The sequence below is a fragment of the Orycteropus afer genome, unplaced genomic scaffold, assembly GCF_000298275.1.
Source record: "Orycteropus afer afer isolate SDZICR_OR568_19922 unplaced genomic scaffold, OryAfe1.0 scaffold00227, whole genome shotgun sequence".
NCBI lineage: Eukaryota > Metazoa > Chordata > Mammalia > Tubulidentata > Orycteropodidae > Orycteropus > Orycteropus afer.
The window spans coordinates 4,503,486-4,518,970 of record NW_006921814.1 but is presented as its reverse complement, the minus strand read 5'-3'; the positions used below and the strand labels follow the sequence as shown (position 1 = coordinate 4,518,970).

The 15,485-nt window shown below is 37.9% G+C and overlaps 1 protein-coding gene across 1 annotated transcript in view; it reads left to right on the top strand.

Moving 5' to 3' along the window:
* CDS1 (CDP-diacylglycerol synthase 1) overlaps window positions 1-12,911 on the top strand; it is a 125,184-nt gene extending 112,273 nt beyond the window's left edge. Inside the window, exons 10-13 of the mRNA XM_007948832.2 lie at window positions 1,412-1,564; window positions 5,468-5,587; window positions 6,728-6,831; window positions 12,782-12,911. Of these exons, the coding sequence (XP_007947023.1) occupies window positions 1,412-1,564; window positions 5,468-5,587; window positions 6,728-6,831; window positions 12,782-12,911 (507 nt within the window). The remainder of the gene's footprint in view (window positions 1-1,411; window positions 1,565-5,467; window positions 5,588-6,727; window positions 6,832-12,781) is intronic.
* The last annotated feature ends 2,574 nt before the right edge of the window (window positions 12,912-15,485 follow it).

The window sequence follows — 15,485 nt, the reverse complement described above, 5'->3', positions numbered from 1 at the left end:
TGTAAATTTTGGTCAATGACATGAGACAAAATATATTATGTGAACTGCTGTATGAAAAGTGAATTTACTCTGTAAATCTTCACCCAAATCAAAAAAGAATAAAAAAAAAAAGAAGCTTTGAGAGAAAGCAAACCTAGAAATGTGCCGTGTTTCTAGAGGGAAGACCCCTTGAATTCTCCTATTTAATTTATACATTTATTCTCAGTGAAAATTCCAGTAGAATTTGATAAAACTACTCCAGAGACTATGTAACAGGATGTCAATGAGATAATAATTAATAAATAGAATAAGAAATTGGAATGCAATGTCATCCAATGTTTGTATAATATGAAATAAGAAAAATTGAAAAATTATTGTGTTTCATAATAATAATTCATGAATTTGGTATTATTACATACAGATTTGAAAATACTATGGGAATAGCCGTATCACTGGAAGAAAATAAAGAGCTTCTCCATAAATATGTAAAATCAGTTAATGTCCATTCCCAGTGTCATATTTGCATTTCTATTAACCATTCTTAAGCAAAATAATGGCTGCAGGGAAAAGAAAAAAAGAAAAAGAATAATAAGCTATCATCTAAAATTTAAATATATAGGATGTTTTATGCATCTTCTCCTTCCCTCTCTGAGGACATTGAGTTCTAAAAAGTACAATGATGTGGCCAGGGAAGGAATTGTCAATGCTTTCTGAGTTGGTTAAAATGGTTAAAAAGAGTAATGGTGCTCTTCCTCTGTACTATTTTATACTAGGCAGCCCTGATGGTACAGTGGTTAAGTGCTCTGCTGCTAACTGAAAGTTTGGTGGTTCAAACCCACCAGCTGCTTTGCGGAAGAATGATGTGGCAGTCTGCTTCCATGAAGATTGACAGCCTTGGAAACCCTAGGGGGCAGTTCTGCTCTATCCTATAGGGTCACTATGAGTCAGAACCACCTTAGAGGTGGTGGGTTTGTTTTGTTCCATTTTCTTAGTAATTTTGAATCACTGGTTACTTACCAACTGAGGAAATGAATATAAGCTTGTATGCAATCAACTTCAGTCTTTTGTTCTCCCATACCTTTAAAATTGTTAGCTGCTGCTAAGATTAGTTATGTGTGCTTTTAGAAAGTAAAATCTTACTATAGAGCTTGTCTAAATGTTCAAACCAACTCCTCTCTGTCCTCCTGTCTCTTTTTTGGGACATAGAGATTATGGTCTCATTTATTTCAAAAACGGTTCACTTTCTAAAGACCTTTCATGTTTTCTTTTTCAACTTTTATATTTTCAATTATGACTATCGAACTTTGAAAATACATAGCAGGATGTTAATGCAAAGAAATTCTTGTATTCTATTTCTGGCCTTTCTGAGATATAATGTAATACATTTATATATATTAGTCAATGTTTTATGATCTCTCGCTTTGTTATTCAGGCTGCCTACGTGTTATCCAAATACCAGTACTTTGTCTGCCCAGTGGAATACCGAAGCGACGTCAACTCCTTTGTTACGGAGTGTGAACCCTCAGAACTTTTCCAGCTTCAGAGTTACTCCCTTCCTCCTTTTCTACAGGCAGTATTCAGACGGGTAAGAGTAGATGTTCAGGATAAACATGGTTAGGAATTCCTCCATACCTCCTGAAGATTAACCTTCATTTAAAGATAGGATTCAGATTTTTATAAGAAATCAATGTCTGCAGAATTTTTAACTCTGTGTTGCAGAAGGAAGGAAGGTTGGGCAATCTACTTCTGTAGTGATATCGCCTCGGAAACCCAAGAAGGGGTCGCTATGAATCGGGGTCCAACTTGACAGCACATAACGACAGCAGCAACATGTTGCAGAAAGGATTTTAGTTTCTGTTTAGCATCAATAGTAGCATATGACTTCTATACTCCTTTGATTTTACTCTCTTTAGCATACAATGAATATTAATATTCCCAACTAGTTGTCTACTTGGAATTTATTTGCTTAATGTTTTAAGTGGGAGCTCTGGTGGCGTAGTGCCTAAGGCATTTAACTGCTAACCAGAAGGCTGGCAGTTCAAACCCATAGCCACTCCTCAGAAGGAAGATTGGGCAATCTACTTCCATATAGATAACGCCTCAGAAGGAGGGCTCGCTATGAGTTGGATGCCAGTGAGTTTTTTTTAAATGGTTTAAGTACTGACACTCGTAATTTATCGTACAATTATTTGTATTGAAAACACTTCTCAGTATGCCTTAGATTATTACAAATTAAATTAATTAAAAGGGTTTCAAGTATAACTGATATGAATGAATTCAATTTGAAACTTAATTAGAATTTTCAGCTCAAATATTCATTGACTTTTAGGTATTTACTGGTATAGAAAGCTGCTGCTTCACTCATTTTTGCTATTTAAAGGCATCCTTGAGGTCTCACACTGAAGGATAGTGAAATGCTGTCCAGCAGAACACTACTCATCCATGTGACAGGACTGGTGGTTGCTTGTTAAAGTGCAGAATCAGATACACGCACATACCTGTACCAAAAAAATTTATTTTTAACTATAATCTATAATCTTAGGGAAGCAAGTTAACAAATCATTTCTCTTCTCAATTGTCCAATAAATGGATTCCAAGAATTTTTTTTTTTTTTTCAATATCCAAGCCATCTGTTCCCTGCTGGAGAACTTTTGCTGATTTTAATATTTGTTTCCAATCAAGATTTTTACTTTGAGAACAGGTCCAAACTTAGTTTTCCCTATCATCATTCTTGAGAGCCCCAGTAATGACTCATTATCTGTAATTTATCTTTGAGTTTATTTAAAGTGGAGAAGGAACTGAGAATAAACAATAATTTGACTGCAGGATTTTTCTCAATTATTATGATCCTTAAAGATTTTACAGTCATCTTGCTGATTCTTATTTTGATAGTCTTTAAACGACTTACTTTTTAAGTTGTCCTAAACATTCAACTCAGTTTTAAAAGAAGGAACAATTTTTCCCTTATTTCATCATATAAAGTTAAATAAAATTAAATACACAGTCACAACAAATGTTGAAAGTGAAGAGGTCTTGAAGGACTTGCTGATAATCAAAAACTACAGCCTTCAATATGGATTACACCTCAACATAAAGAAGGAAATCCTCACAACTGGACCAGTAATCAACATGATGATAAGTGGAATAAATATTGTAGTTGTCAAGGATTTCATTTTACTTGGATCCACAATCAATGCCCATAGAAGTAGCCGTCAAGGAATCAAATGATGTATTGGGCACTGTGCTGCAAAAGACCTCTTTAATGTGTCAAAAAGTGAGTACATCAGTTTGAAGACTAAGATGTACCTGACCCAAGCCAAGATATTTTTTACTGCCTTTTAAGTATGTGAAAACTGGACAATGAATAAGGAAGACTGAAGAAAAATCGATGCACTTGAATTTTGGTATTCTTGAAGAATATTGAGTATACCATGGACTGACAGAAGAATGAATAATCTGTCTTAGAAGAAGTACAGCCAGAATGCCCTTTAGAGGATGGCAAGTCTTTGTCTCTCATTCTTTGGTCATGTTATCAGGAGGGACCAATCTCGGGAGAGGAATATCATGCTTGGTAAAGCGGAAGGTCAGTGTTTTGGTTACCTAGTGCTGCTCTAACAGAAATATGTCACAAATGATTAGATTTAACAAATAGAGATTTAGTTTCTTACTGTTTAGGAGGCTAGAAGTCCAAGTTCAAAGTGCCAGGTTCTAGGGGCTAGGTGAAAGCCCCTTGACCTTGGGCTTCAGCTCTGCCTCTTGGTCCTGGACCACTGAAGCTGGAGGCTTTTCTTAACTCATGCAGCTACTGGCTGCTGAGGTTGGCAAACCCAAGGTTGCCAAGTAAAAAGGTACAGTCCCAAGCTTTTCAAACAACATGGATGGCCATAGTAGTTCAAGTCCAGAAAAGTCCCAAGATTGACAGGGCCTGGCAGGCTACTGAATGAAGACTTGGCTACATGTAGGGTCCAAGCACGCCAAAAAGCTGCAGAGAACTTTCTCAACGTTTCTCCTTATAAACTGGAAGCAAACCACATCCCTAAGGCAGCTATTCATCTGCTCTAATAGATTCCACCATGGAGTTGATTACCAGTCTTATCATGGGGAATAACTACGTCCAGCTGTCCAGCTACTCAAAACCGGGTCCAGCCGGTTGACACATAACCTTACTATGCCAGTCAGTAAAAAAGAGAATACCCTCAACAAGATGTATTGACACAGTGGCTGCCACAGTGAACTCAAGCATAGCAAAAATTGTGAAGATGGCACATTACTGGGCATTTTTAGTTTGGTTGTATATAGGGTTGCTATGAGTCAGAACCAACTCGACAGCACCTAACAATAACAACCCAGTCTTACAAATTAACATTCCTTTTATTTTCCTCTTTTTTAAGAACATCATTCAATAGCACAACTGACCCAAAAAACCTCAGGAGGGAATTGGAGTACAAAGTTGTTTTACAGCTCTCCCTCTTCCTATTTAGTCTTTGTTGTTGTGTTGTTAGGTGCTGTTGAGTCAGCTCCAATTCACAGTAACTCGTTACACAACAGAACCACACATGGCCCAGCCCGGCACCATCCTCACAGTCCTCACTATGCCTGAGCCCATCACTGCAGCCACTGTCTCAGTCCCTCATGGAAGGAGGGTCTTCCCCTTTGTCTCTGACCCTCCACTTTACCAAGCACGATATCGTCTCCAGGGACTGACAGCATGACCAAAGTAGGTGAGATGAAGTCTTGCCATTCTTGCTTCTGAGGTGCATTCTGGGTGCACTTCTTCCAGGACAAATTTGTTCATTCTTCTGGCAGTCCGTGGCATTTTCTTTGCCAACACCACAATTCAAAGGGATCAATTTTTTCTTCAGTCTTCCTTACTCATTGTCTAGCTTTCACATTCATATGGGGTGATTGAAAATACCATGACATGGGTCAGGCCTACCTTAGTCTCCAAAGTGACATTCTTGGTTTTTAGCACTATATAGAGGTCCCTTGTGACAGACTTGTCCAGTACAGTATGACATCTGGTTTCTTGACTGCTGGTTCCATGTGTGTTGATTGTGGATCCAAGTAAAATCAAATCCCTGATAACTTTATTCTTTTCTCAACAACAGATTATATCATTACAAAAGTAAAGTGCTAGTGGTTAAAAGTAGTAGTTAGGAGCTAACTCAGCTGATTCTTGGTGAGCCTACCACTCAACTAGTGGAAGCAGAAGTTCCTACACCAACTATGAAGTAGCCTACAGCTTTGAGATTTCAGTGTGCTTGCTGTCAATGTGATTGTAGAGGGAATGGAGGGCCTTGGTCAGCTAGAGGATGGTAATGAAAGCTTACGATATATTTTCCCCCTATGATTCTTAAAGATAATGAAATTAATAAAAAAAAAAAGTGGCAATTGTTGGTATTATGATTGTTAGATTTGGTGGCATGCTTACATATAAGTTTTATGCAGTTATTCCTATCTTCCCTACCCTGTTTTTTTTCCTCTTTAGGAAACAGTGAGCATGTATCCTTTCCAGATACACAGCATTGCTCTTTCATCATTTGCATCTTTAATTGGCCCATTTGGAGGCTTCTTTGCCAGTGGATTCAAAAGAGCTTTCAAAATCAAGGTGTGTATTTAAATTCTTTGTTACATTATTAGAGAATATAATTAGAGAATGTAATTTAGTCAGAATTTGGTTCTCTGTTGTTCTCACATCTTAAATCCCTGGTCAAAAATTTTTGCTTCCTGCTTGTTTCAGCCTCACAGAAATGCTTCCTGCTTGGTTTGAGAGTATTCTTTCATGTTATTTTTCGGTCATTTCATGTTAATACATTTAAAGTGTCATGTCAGCCTTTTGCTTTTGTGGAAATGACGTGTCACTTAATGTTGGGACAGATGCAGAATCTTGGTCCTTCGAGTGTTCATCAAAAAATCCAGCCATGAGTTGTCTGCAGTTTAGTGTCTTGCCATTGTCTCACGTGAACAGACATGCCAGAGGGCCTTTGTGTAACTGTCCATTATTCTAGATCGGGGTGTGCAAACTCTTTCATAAAGTTTCATATATCCTAATATATCTTCAGATAGTAAGCATATCAGGATTTGCAGACATACGGTCTGTTGCAGCTACTCAACTATGAACTCTGCCCTTATAGCATGAAAGCCCCCATAAACAATGTATCAATGAAGGGTATAGCCATTCTCTACTGAAGCTTTATTTACAAATAGATGGTGGGCTGGATTTAGGCTGTGGGCCATACTTTGCTGATCCCTGTTCCAGATACTTAAAATTATTCCTATGTTTTATTTTAAGTTAGATTACCATAAAGCAACATATGTCTGATTTATTGTATCAGTCTCCCTCACATGGCTTCACTAAGTTAAGATTGAATATTCTGTCAGGGAAGGACTCTCTGAGGAGGTGGCATTTTATCAGAGACTTGGGAAAAGGAGGAGAAGGAACCCTACAGAGAACCTGGGCAAGAAAGTTCCATCAAGTTCAGTTCTGTTGTATATAGGGTTGCTGTGAGTCAGACCAACTCGACAGCACCTGACGACAACAACGCAGTCTACAAATTAACGTTCCCTTTATTTTCCTCTTTGTTAAAAATGTCATTCCACAGCACATCTGACCTAAAAAACCTCAGAAGGGAATTGGAGCACAGAGTCTGAGAAAGTTGACCAGTTCATTTACAGATAAGAATTTTCTAACTGGTACTTTTTTTAAAAAAAAATTGCTAATATGTCTTGTGTTTGTTTGTTTTTGAAGGATTTTGCAAACACCATTCCTGGACATGGAGGGATAATGGACAGATTTGATTGTCAGTATTTGATGGCAACTTTCGTGCATGTGTATATTACAAGTTTTATAAGGTACTTCTAGATTTTACAAAATGTTTCCTTAGATGATGTCTTTGAGTTTGTATGTGCTCAGATGCATCTTTGAGGTTTTTTTTTTTTTTTTTTTTTTAGTTTAGGTTGAGATAAAGGAAAAATTCAATGTAATTCTAAAAAACCAAAATCTAAGTAGGAAATTAAACTTTTCATTTTTTCCATGCTGTTTTCAGGATTTTTTTTTTTTTTTTTTTTTTTTAGTTTGAATGGGTTAACTTTTTCTGTCAGTGATGATCTATGTCAGAGCGAATGGTGGCTCCTGGGCGTGTGTCACATTGCAGCCCTCAGCAGTATGATTACATTAATTGTTTTATATACATTTGAGCAAATTACCCCCCACACCAAAAAAAATTGTGTATGACACAATCCTTGTGAACCTGAGTTAAAGACCCATTTAATGTGGATGGAAGGATTCTACTTGGCACAATGGTTAAATACTTGGCTGTTAACTTAAAGGTTGGTGATTTGAGCCCACCAGATCTGAGGGAGAAAAGACTTGGCAATCTGCCCCATGAAGATTACTGTTGTTAGGTGCCACAGAGTCAGTTCCTACTTACAGTGATCTTTTGTAAAACAGAATGAAACGCTATTCACTCCTGCACCGTTCCCACAATCGTTTCTATGCTTGAGTCCATTCCCACTGTTGCAGCCGCCGTGTCAATCCATCTCATTGAGGATCTTCTTTTTTTCTGACCCTGTACCTAAGAATAGGAGCTCTGGTGGCATAGTGCCCAGGGCATTTGACTGCTAAGCAGAAGGTTGGTGGTTCAAACTCACCAGACAGCCAACGGAAGGAGGACTGAACAATCTACTTCTGTAAAGATTTACTGCTTCAGAAACCTAAAGGGGGTTGCTATGAGTCAGAATTGACTTGATGGCAATGGGTTTTTTAGTTTTCATACCTAAGAAACCCTATAGAGCAGTTCTTCTCTGTTATATAGGGTTTGTGATGTCACTGCCGTTGAGTTGATTTTGACTCATAGTGACCCCTCCTTGGGTTTCTGAGGCAGTATCACTATAGAAGTAGATTGTCCCATCTTCCTTCCAAGGAATGGCTGGTGTATTTGAACCGTCAACCCTCTGGTTAGCAATCACATGCCTTGGGAACTACACCGCCAGAACTCCCATATAGGGTTGCAGTAAGTCAAAATCGAGTCATCGGCACACAACAACAAGGTAGATGTATGGAATTTGGAAATTTAATTTCTCAACTTTGGGCATTGGAATGATAGTGAGTAGTACAAATAAAAAAGAAGGCTGTAATAATTTATCGTGAGTTCTTGTTGTGTGTTGGGGAATGTCCTAGGCACAGAATGAACAAGTAAGTATCGCTTGTTACATGGTGGGTTGTAAGTAAGGTGGAGAAAAAGAAAGCAGGCCAGGGAGAGAATGAGAGTGGCTGCTGTTTTATGTACAGTGCTTTCTTCTTCTTCTTTCTTTTTCATTAAACAAATATTCATTGTCTATAATGTTTTAGCACTATGGGTATAACCTCAAATATAGAGAGCAAAAATGGACAGAATTAAAAATAGAATAAAAAATTTACAATCTTATAACAGTGCTCACTTTGTAACTGATAAATTAGGTAGACCAAAAAAAAAAAAAAAAATCCATGTAGAAGATTTAAACATTACCTAATTGACATATACAACATCTAGAAAAAGTATAAAATGCACACTCATCTCATGTACATGTGGAACATGTACCAAATAGATATTATGCAGGGCCATAATGGCAAATCTCACTGTTTTACCCAAACCCACTACCATCGAGTCAATTCTGACTCCCACTGGGTTTCCAAGGTGGTAGATCTTTACAGAAGTAGATTGCCCCATCTCCCTTCCACAGAGTGGTCTGTGGGTTTGAGCTGCCAACCTTCTGGTTAACAATCAAATTCCTTAGGCGCTGTGCCACCAGAGCTCTTTTCCAAAAAATATTAGTAAATATTAAAATCATAATAGAGTGTTTCTGACCACAGGGTAACTAAAGAAAAAAATCAATTAAGGAAAGGGAATGAGAATATGTGCAACCATTTGGAAACTAATGAATACATTTCCATGTAACCCATGTGTCAAAGAAGGTGTAATCATGGAAATCAGAAACTATTTGTAACAGAATAATGAAAATACAAATATCATAATTTATATGACGCTAAAGCAGTAAAGAGGAAATTTATAGTTTTAATGGCTATTTAAGCAGGATGAAAAAAATCAGTGGTCTAAGCTTCTACCTCAAGAAACTAGAAAAAGAACAACAAATTAAACCTAAAGAAAGACGAGGAAAGGAAAGATGAGGCTAGAGATCAATGAAATATAAAACAAATATACAATAGAGAATTTTTTAAGTTTTTTTATTATTGTGTTTGGGTACAAATTTACAGAGCAGAATTTGTTTTTCATTCAACAGTTCATGTACATTTGGTTTCACTCCCCAATTACCATCCCCAACCCTAACCCCTTTCATGTGACCCCCCCCCCCATGTCCTTCTTAACTGTTCACTCCTGTCTGTCTAGCTTTCCCTCCATGTAAATGATACCCCTCTGGTGCCCCATGATCGATTGCTCAAAGGGTATATCTCCAAATAGTAGGTGGGTGCATCACCCTGGGTTAGGTGTTCTGCATGTAAGGCTTTCTACTGTTGGGCTGAGAGCCAGTCCTTGGGAATGAGTCCTATCCCAGGCCCGAAGTGTATACCAGGGCCATAGTCTTGGGGGTCCCACCAGACTCCATTCAACCAGTAATTCTGGTTGTTACTGTATTTTTTAATTTTGTTCCATGTTTTTCCTCCCACTACCATAGAGAAAATTAACAAAGCTACAAGTTTATTCTTTGAAAAGATTTGATGAAACTGATAAACACTTAGCAAGACTGCCCACAGAAACTAAAAGTGAATACAAAAATTCTCACTGCTGTGGATACACAGTTCAAATGTGTATATATAGATCCATAAATACGTGTTTCACTCTAAAAACTCTACGAAGGAAACCCATTTTTTTTTTTTTTTAATAACTCAGGCACCAATAAATTTTCTGACATTTAGAGATCCTGTTTGTGACCAGGAAAAATAAAGTGGCTACGCTTCATATACCAAACTGAAGATTTTAGGGAACATCCAAAACATTAAAGTTTAACAACAAAAATAAACTGTGCTTCTTCATATGTTATCCTATTGTCCAACAGATGGCAAACTCAGAGGAGGGGCCTTGATAATCTTGCTCATTTGGTATCCACAGTACTGGAACATTATAGACAATGGATGTTTGCAGATTTATACAAACGGGTACAGTTGTCCCTCTGTATCCATGGGTTCTGCATCCACGGATTCAGACAACCACAGATTGAAAATATTTTGGTATGAAATGGCTGCCGAAAGGCAGTTAACTTTTCAAAGCAATCCCTCAGAGGTTAGGAGGGAACATAAAGTGCCATTTACATTGTATTAGGCATTTTAAGTTATCTAGAGATGACAACAACAACAACAGAGATGATTTAAAGTATACAGGAAGATGTTATATGCAAGTTATATGCAAATTATATGCAAACACTATGCCATTTATATAAGGGACTTGAGCATCTGTGGATTTTAGACTGGAGATAGGGGGAGCGGTTCCTGAAGCCAGTCCCCCAGGGTACAGAAGGATGACTGTATATACAAATTTAGATTGCCTTATCTGTTGAATCAATGCTTTTGTTATTGAATTGATGATTTTGCCATAATGCCTACCTTGTTGGATGTCAGAATAGCTGTATCAGCTTTCTTTTGGATTAGTGTTTGTGTCATATTTGTTTGTCCTTTTATTTTGAGAATTCCTCTAACTTTACATTTAAACTGCATTTCTCTTTTCTAAGAAGTGTAGAGTTGGATTTTTTGGTTTGTTTCTGTTTTTAATCTACTAGACAATTTTTATCTTCTAAATTAGTATTTAAACCATTTTCATATAATTTGTTTACTGATATATGTGGTATTGCTAATTAGTGAATAAATCTTTAGAACTTTTTATTTTTAGAGGATACTGGCTTTTCAAGGTATTAACTCATACTTTTAAAAATCTGCTCTTCTCAGTGAAGAGAAGCCCTGCTGAGCCTTGTTCTCCATTATTTGGAAGCAAATATTTAGACTATTAGAAATACAGTGATGGTGCCAGGATGCAACTAGCTGGGAGCACCTGCTGACATAATTTTGCATTTAGCTGAACTTGCTAGAATAGCCTTCCTTTTCTCTGTGGGTTCCTACTCTGGGTTTATACTGTGAAGTTGCTGAATCTTTTAAAGAAACGTAATACGAGCCGTGTCCTGACTTTGATTGGTAGAGGCATATGGTTGTAGTTTTTTGGCAACTCAGTTGAGCCATGTGCATGGAAGTGCCCCTTGGGACCACTAATCTGGGCTGTTGTGCAAGTATTTTAATCAAAGTTTTCCAGAGTAAATAGTTGTCCTACTCATCCTCATAATGATGTCAGTATGGAGCAGACATTACTTTGTTGCTGGGTTTTCTGCTTCCTATAATTCACTTGAGCAGTCTTCATCATAAATCATGAATTTGATCACCTATGTAAATGCCTTTCTCAGAGTTCTGTGCCATTCTCCATGTACTACTCATGTCTTGCTTTTTCCTATTGGATTTGACTGACTGCTGCCCTCAAAAAGTAAACATACTGTGATTTTCCTGTTCAGGTGGGTTGTAGAAAGGGCTGAGAACCATAAATATACATTAAGATTTGAATTAGGTTCCTTCTGAGTTTGACAAAATAGTGTTGTTAAAAGTGTAAGTAGAAACACAAACTGAACCAAACTCACTGCCATTAAGTCCATTCCAACTCACAGTGACCCCCATTGGGTTTCCAAGGCTGTATAAATCTTTACAGAAGCAGACCACCTCATCTTTCTTTTGTGGAGAAGCTGGTAGGCTTGGACCACCAACCTTTTGGTTAGCAGCCAAACGCCTTAACTACTATACCACTAGAGCACACAATCCCCTATTTGTAAATGGGTTGTCAGGAGGGGAGAAATTAAATCCTATGACTATAATAGCATCATGGAAGGGACAGGGATGAGGGTGGGAGCCCTGTTGGGAAACTCTTCCATTCTAGGGTGCACTACTGGAAGAAGGGGAGAGAGGGTAGGAGTGGGGATTTTAGAAGAGGTTACCCAAATGGTAGCCACATGTGCTCGCTCTGGAGACATGTTGGAATGTAGAGAAAAGTGCATTGTATCACTGCCAGCAGTTACCTCGATTCCATCTGGGCTCATTTCCTCTGCCCTTGCACTGTCATGGAAGCGGATCTGCTTTTACCTTGTTTCCTGTATTAGGTGTTTACGTAAGAGTTCTTGGAACAAAGCCCATGGCAGTTATTATATATCCCTGGCAATAAGCTTCAGTGCGAGGCTCAGGATTTCTGTGTTCTGTCTCATGAACCTTCATCGTTCTCTGGAGGTATTTCTCCAACAAAGGATCTTTTATTGTCTTAAGTTTCCTGAAGCTAAAAGTAAAAACTCTATTCTCATGCCTTTTATTTGGTCGGTCCTACCTCCACCAGAAACTGCTCCTTTCCTCACAGAACCATTTTTGTGTCTTGTCTAATCTCAGGATGGGTTGTCTATCTCCACCTCTAAGTCGACCTGCGCTTTTAAGAATTAATGCAGAACTTAAGTCTACACCCCGCGATTGCCTTGTGTTTTTCCTGTGTTTGTGCTGGTGCATTCTCTGCACATCTAGATGATAATTCTCTCAAAGCAGAACAGTTTTGGGTTTTTTCTCTTAACATTAACATTAGTTAGTAATGTGTGTGTTATCAAGAGGCAACTGTTTCAATTCTGTAAAGATTACAGATTGCTGCTCTGCACATAAAGGCGTTGCTTATTTTAAGTTGAGAGTACCAGCTTTCAGTACCCCTCCTAAAGTAACATGGTGTTTTTGCTTTGTTATCAGGGGCCCAAATCCCAGCAAAGTGCTACAGCAGTTGTTAGTGCTTCAACCTGAGCAGCAGTTAAATATATATAAAACCCTGAAGACTCATCTCATCGAGAAAGGAATCCTACAGCCTACCTTGAAGGTATAACTGGATCCAGAGAGGGAAGGACTGTCAATAAGGAATTCTACAGAAAAGCACTGAGAGATGACATTTTATAATCATACAGAGAAATGGTTGTAAATGCAATAGATTGAAGTTTAGCAGACACAAATGTTTCTTCTCTGAAATTACTGTGAATATTTAGCAAACACTTACTTGATCCAAGTTATGACATAAGTAGCAAATTGCTGGCAAAATACCCTGTACGTTTTCTAAGCTGTATTTTCTGGTGTTAACTTCCTTCCCCTTGCTAGATTTCATGATTTAAATGACTTGTATTTTAAAGACTCAAACACTATAAAATTCATAAATGGAGAATGTCATAAGATTGTACCTGGCAGTGTGCCCTTTGCGCAATATTTACTTCTACACTTGGAGCTGCTCTTAATTTTAGCAGAATGTTTTATAGACGGCACAATAGGAAGTTAGCTGTACTTGTTCTTCCTCCACTTTTAATCTGAAGTATTTCCTGAAGGGCTGAATTGCATCAACAAAGAAAAAAAAAAAAAAAGAAAATGCCCTCTTTTCAAAATAGTAATTAGTTTTTTTGGGAAAACTATTCAACTTTTTTGACAGGTTTGAAAGTCGGGGGCGGGGGGAGGGCTAAAATTTCTACCACTATTGGCTTGCTAGAAAGAGGAGGTATCAAGGCTTCTGTTAAAATTACTTGGAAAAAACATAATCTGACAAAAGCTTTCCAAGAGAAATGGGAGAGTTCTGCTATGAAGAATATAATGTATGGATCCTCCTTGCTGATCTCGACAGATGACAGTAGCTCAGGAGGCAGCATGAGACAGTGACATGGGGCAGGGCCCACCTGTCGGTGAAGTCCTCAGCTTTTCCTTGTTTCCTTCTGAACTGGTTTCCACATATTCTGTAGCCACAGGCACCAATCAAGATCATTATGTGGGACAGTGAGTAGGGCATGGTGGCTGAGTAGAGAAGGAGGTGCCAGACGGAGCAAGAGTGGTGCATCCCAGGATGCAGGCACGCAGAGCCCAAGCAAGATCAGAAACCCTGGCGTGTTCTGAAGTTGGTACTAGACTCAATCCCTGACATATCTATGTTTTCTTACCTGCTAACTTTTTGAAAGTAAGTTGGAAAGTGGCCTGGCCCAAATGAAAGAGATTATGTTTTAATGAGGATTTGGAAGGGGCACAGAGAGGAAGTGGGAGTTGGTGCTCTGTGCTCCTGCATCTGGGGTCTTCCCCTGAGAACCCCTTGTCCCTCCCACTGGAGACTCACCTTGGAAAAAGGAGGATGTACCTGGAGACTCAAACTAGAATAGCTGCTTGGTTGCAGCTAATATTTGTCCCATTGCTCTTACCCATCATGTCATGAAAACCAAGGACATCACTGATTATTTTTTCTTTGAAAAAATGGAAATTAAGCTTACGTGATTTCCACCAAGAACAAAAAGCACATGAATGCCAAATCTTCCCCTTGGTGGATGGGACTTTTCAACCAGATGAGATTAAATTTCTTACAAATGAATGTAAATAAGCTACCGTTGCTGTGTGCTCTCTACAACCATTGCTATTATGTTGAACAATTGGCCCTAAACCTTCAAAAACTGTCTATTACTCCTGGCAAGAAATTGATATATTTTAAGAATGTTTTGCTAATGAAAAGAGTAAATATTTTTGTTTACATCATAAATGTCAGTTATTTTATATTTTTGTTCTAACGCTATGCATAAAACAAAGACTTGTATTTTAAAGAGTTTAAAAACAAAAGATTATAGATGAGACTGGGTTCCCTGGATAAAATCTACGATTAGTGGCCCCATCATGTACTACATGGTTACAGTAGATGTAGTTAAATTTAGTACCAGGAGTCTAATTTCTTGGTCTGGCATGCATTCACTTGCTTCATCGCCACTGAATGTGTTCAGTCAGCGTTATTTCACACTATTCCATAAAAATCGAGAATTGGCATTGGAAATGTTATTACAGGAGGGAAAGATCACCTTTAAAACCAGGCCACCTAACAAGTTAATTTTCAACTTCTCTCATTTTTGTTTGCCCCATTAACAGCTCCAAGTGTCGATGATTAAAGAATTCAGGATACCAAAGTTTAAAAAAGAAATTGAAAACTTAGCGGTTTGCACAAGTAACAACTCCATGGAGATACACCATTAACTCTGCATTTTTCTTTAAAGTAATTGGTGAGACTGTCATCTAGAATTATGAGAGCTTTACTGAATTCATGGCATTGTAAAATTAATATTACTATAAACAAAATATGAAGCTGGAAATATTTGGGGTCAAAGTACTAGCTTTCCTCACATATGCTTTTAGAGTCGGGTGTACATTATTCTATATGTAAAGAAGTAAATTCTTAATTTTAACAGAACTTTAAAGATTGACCTTTTTAGTGTACTTTTATAGCATGTATATTACAATAGAATATATTTTAGCAAAAGATTGCCATAAAACCCTGATTTTCAAGATTTTTATATTTGCACTGTGAAGAGGGCTTAACTTCCTTCCAGTGTAGGGTTATGGTGACGATAAATCCAAAGGTAGGAACTTCCTTCATAGTACTGGTGAATTTTTCTAA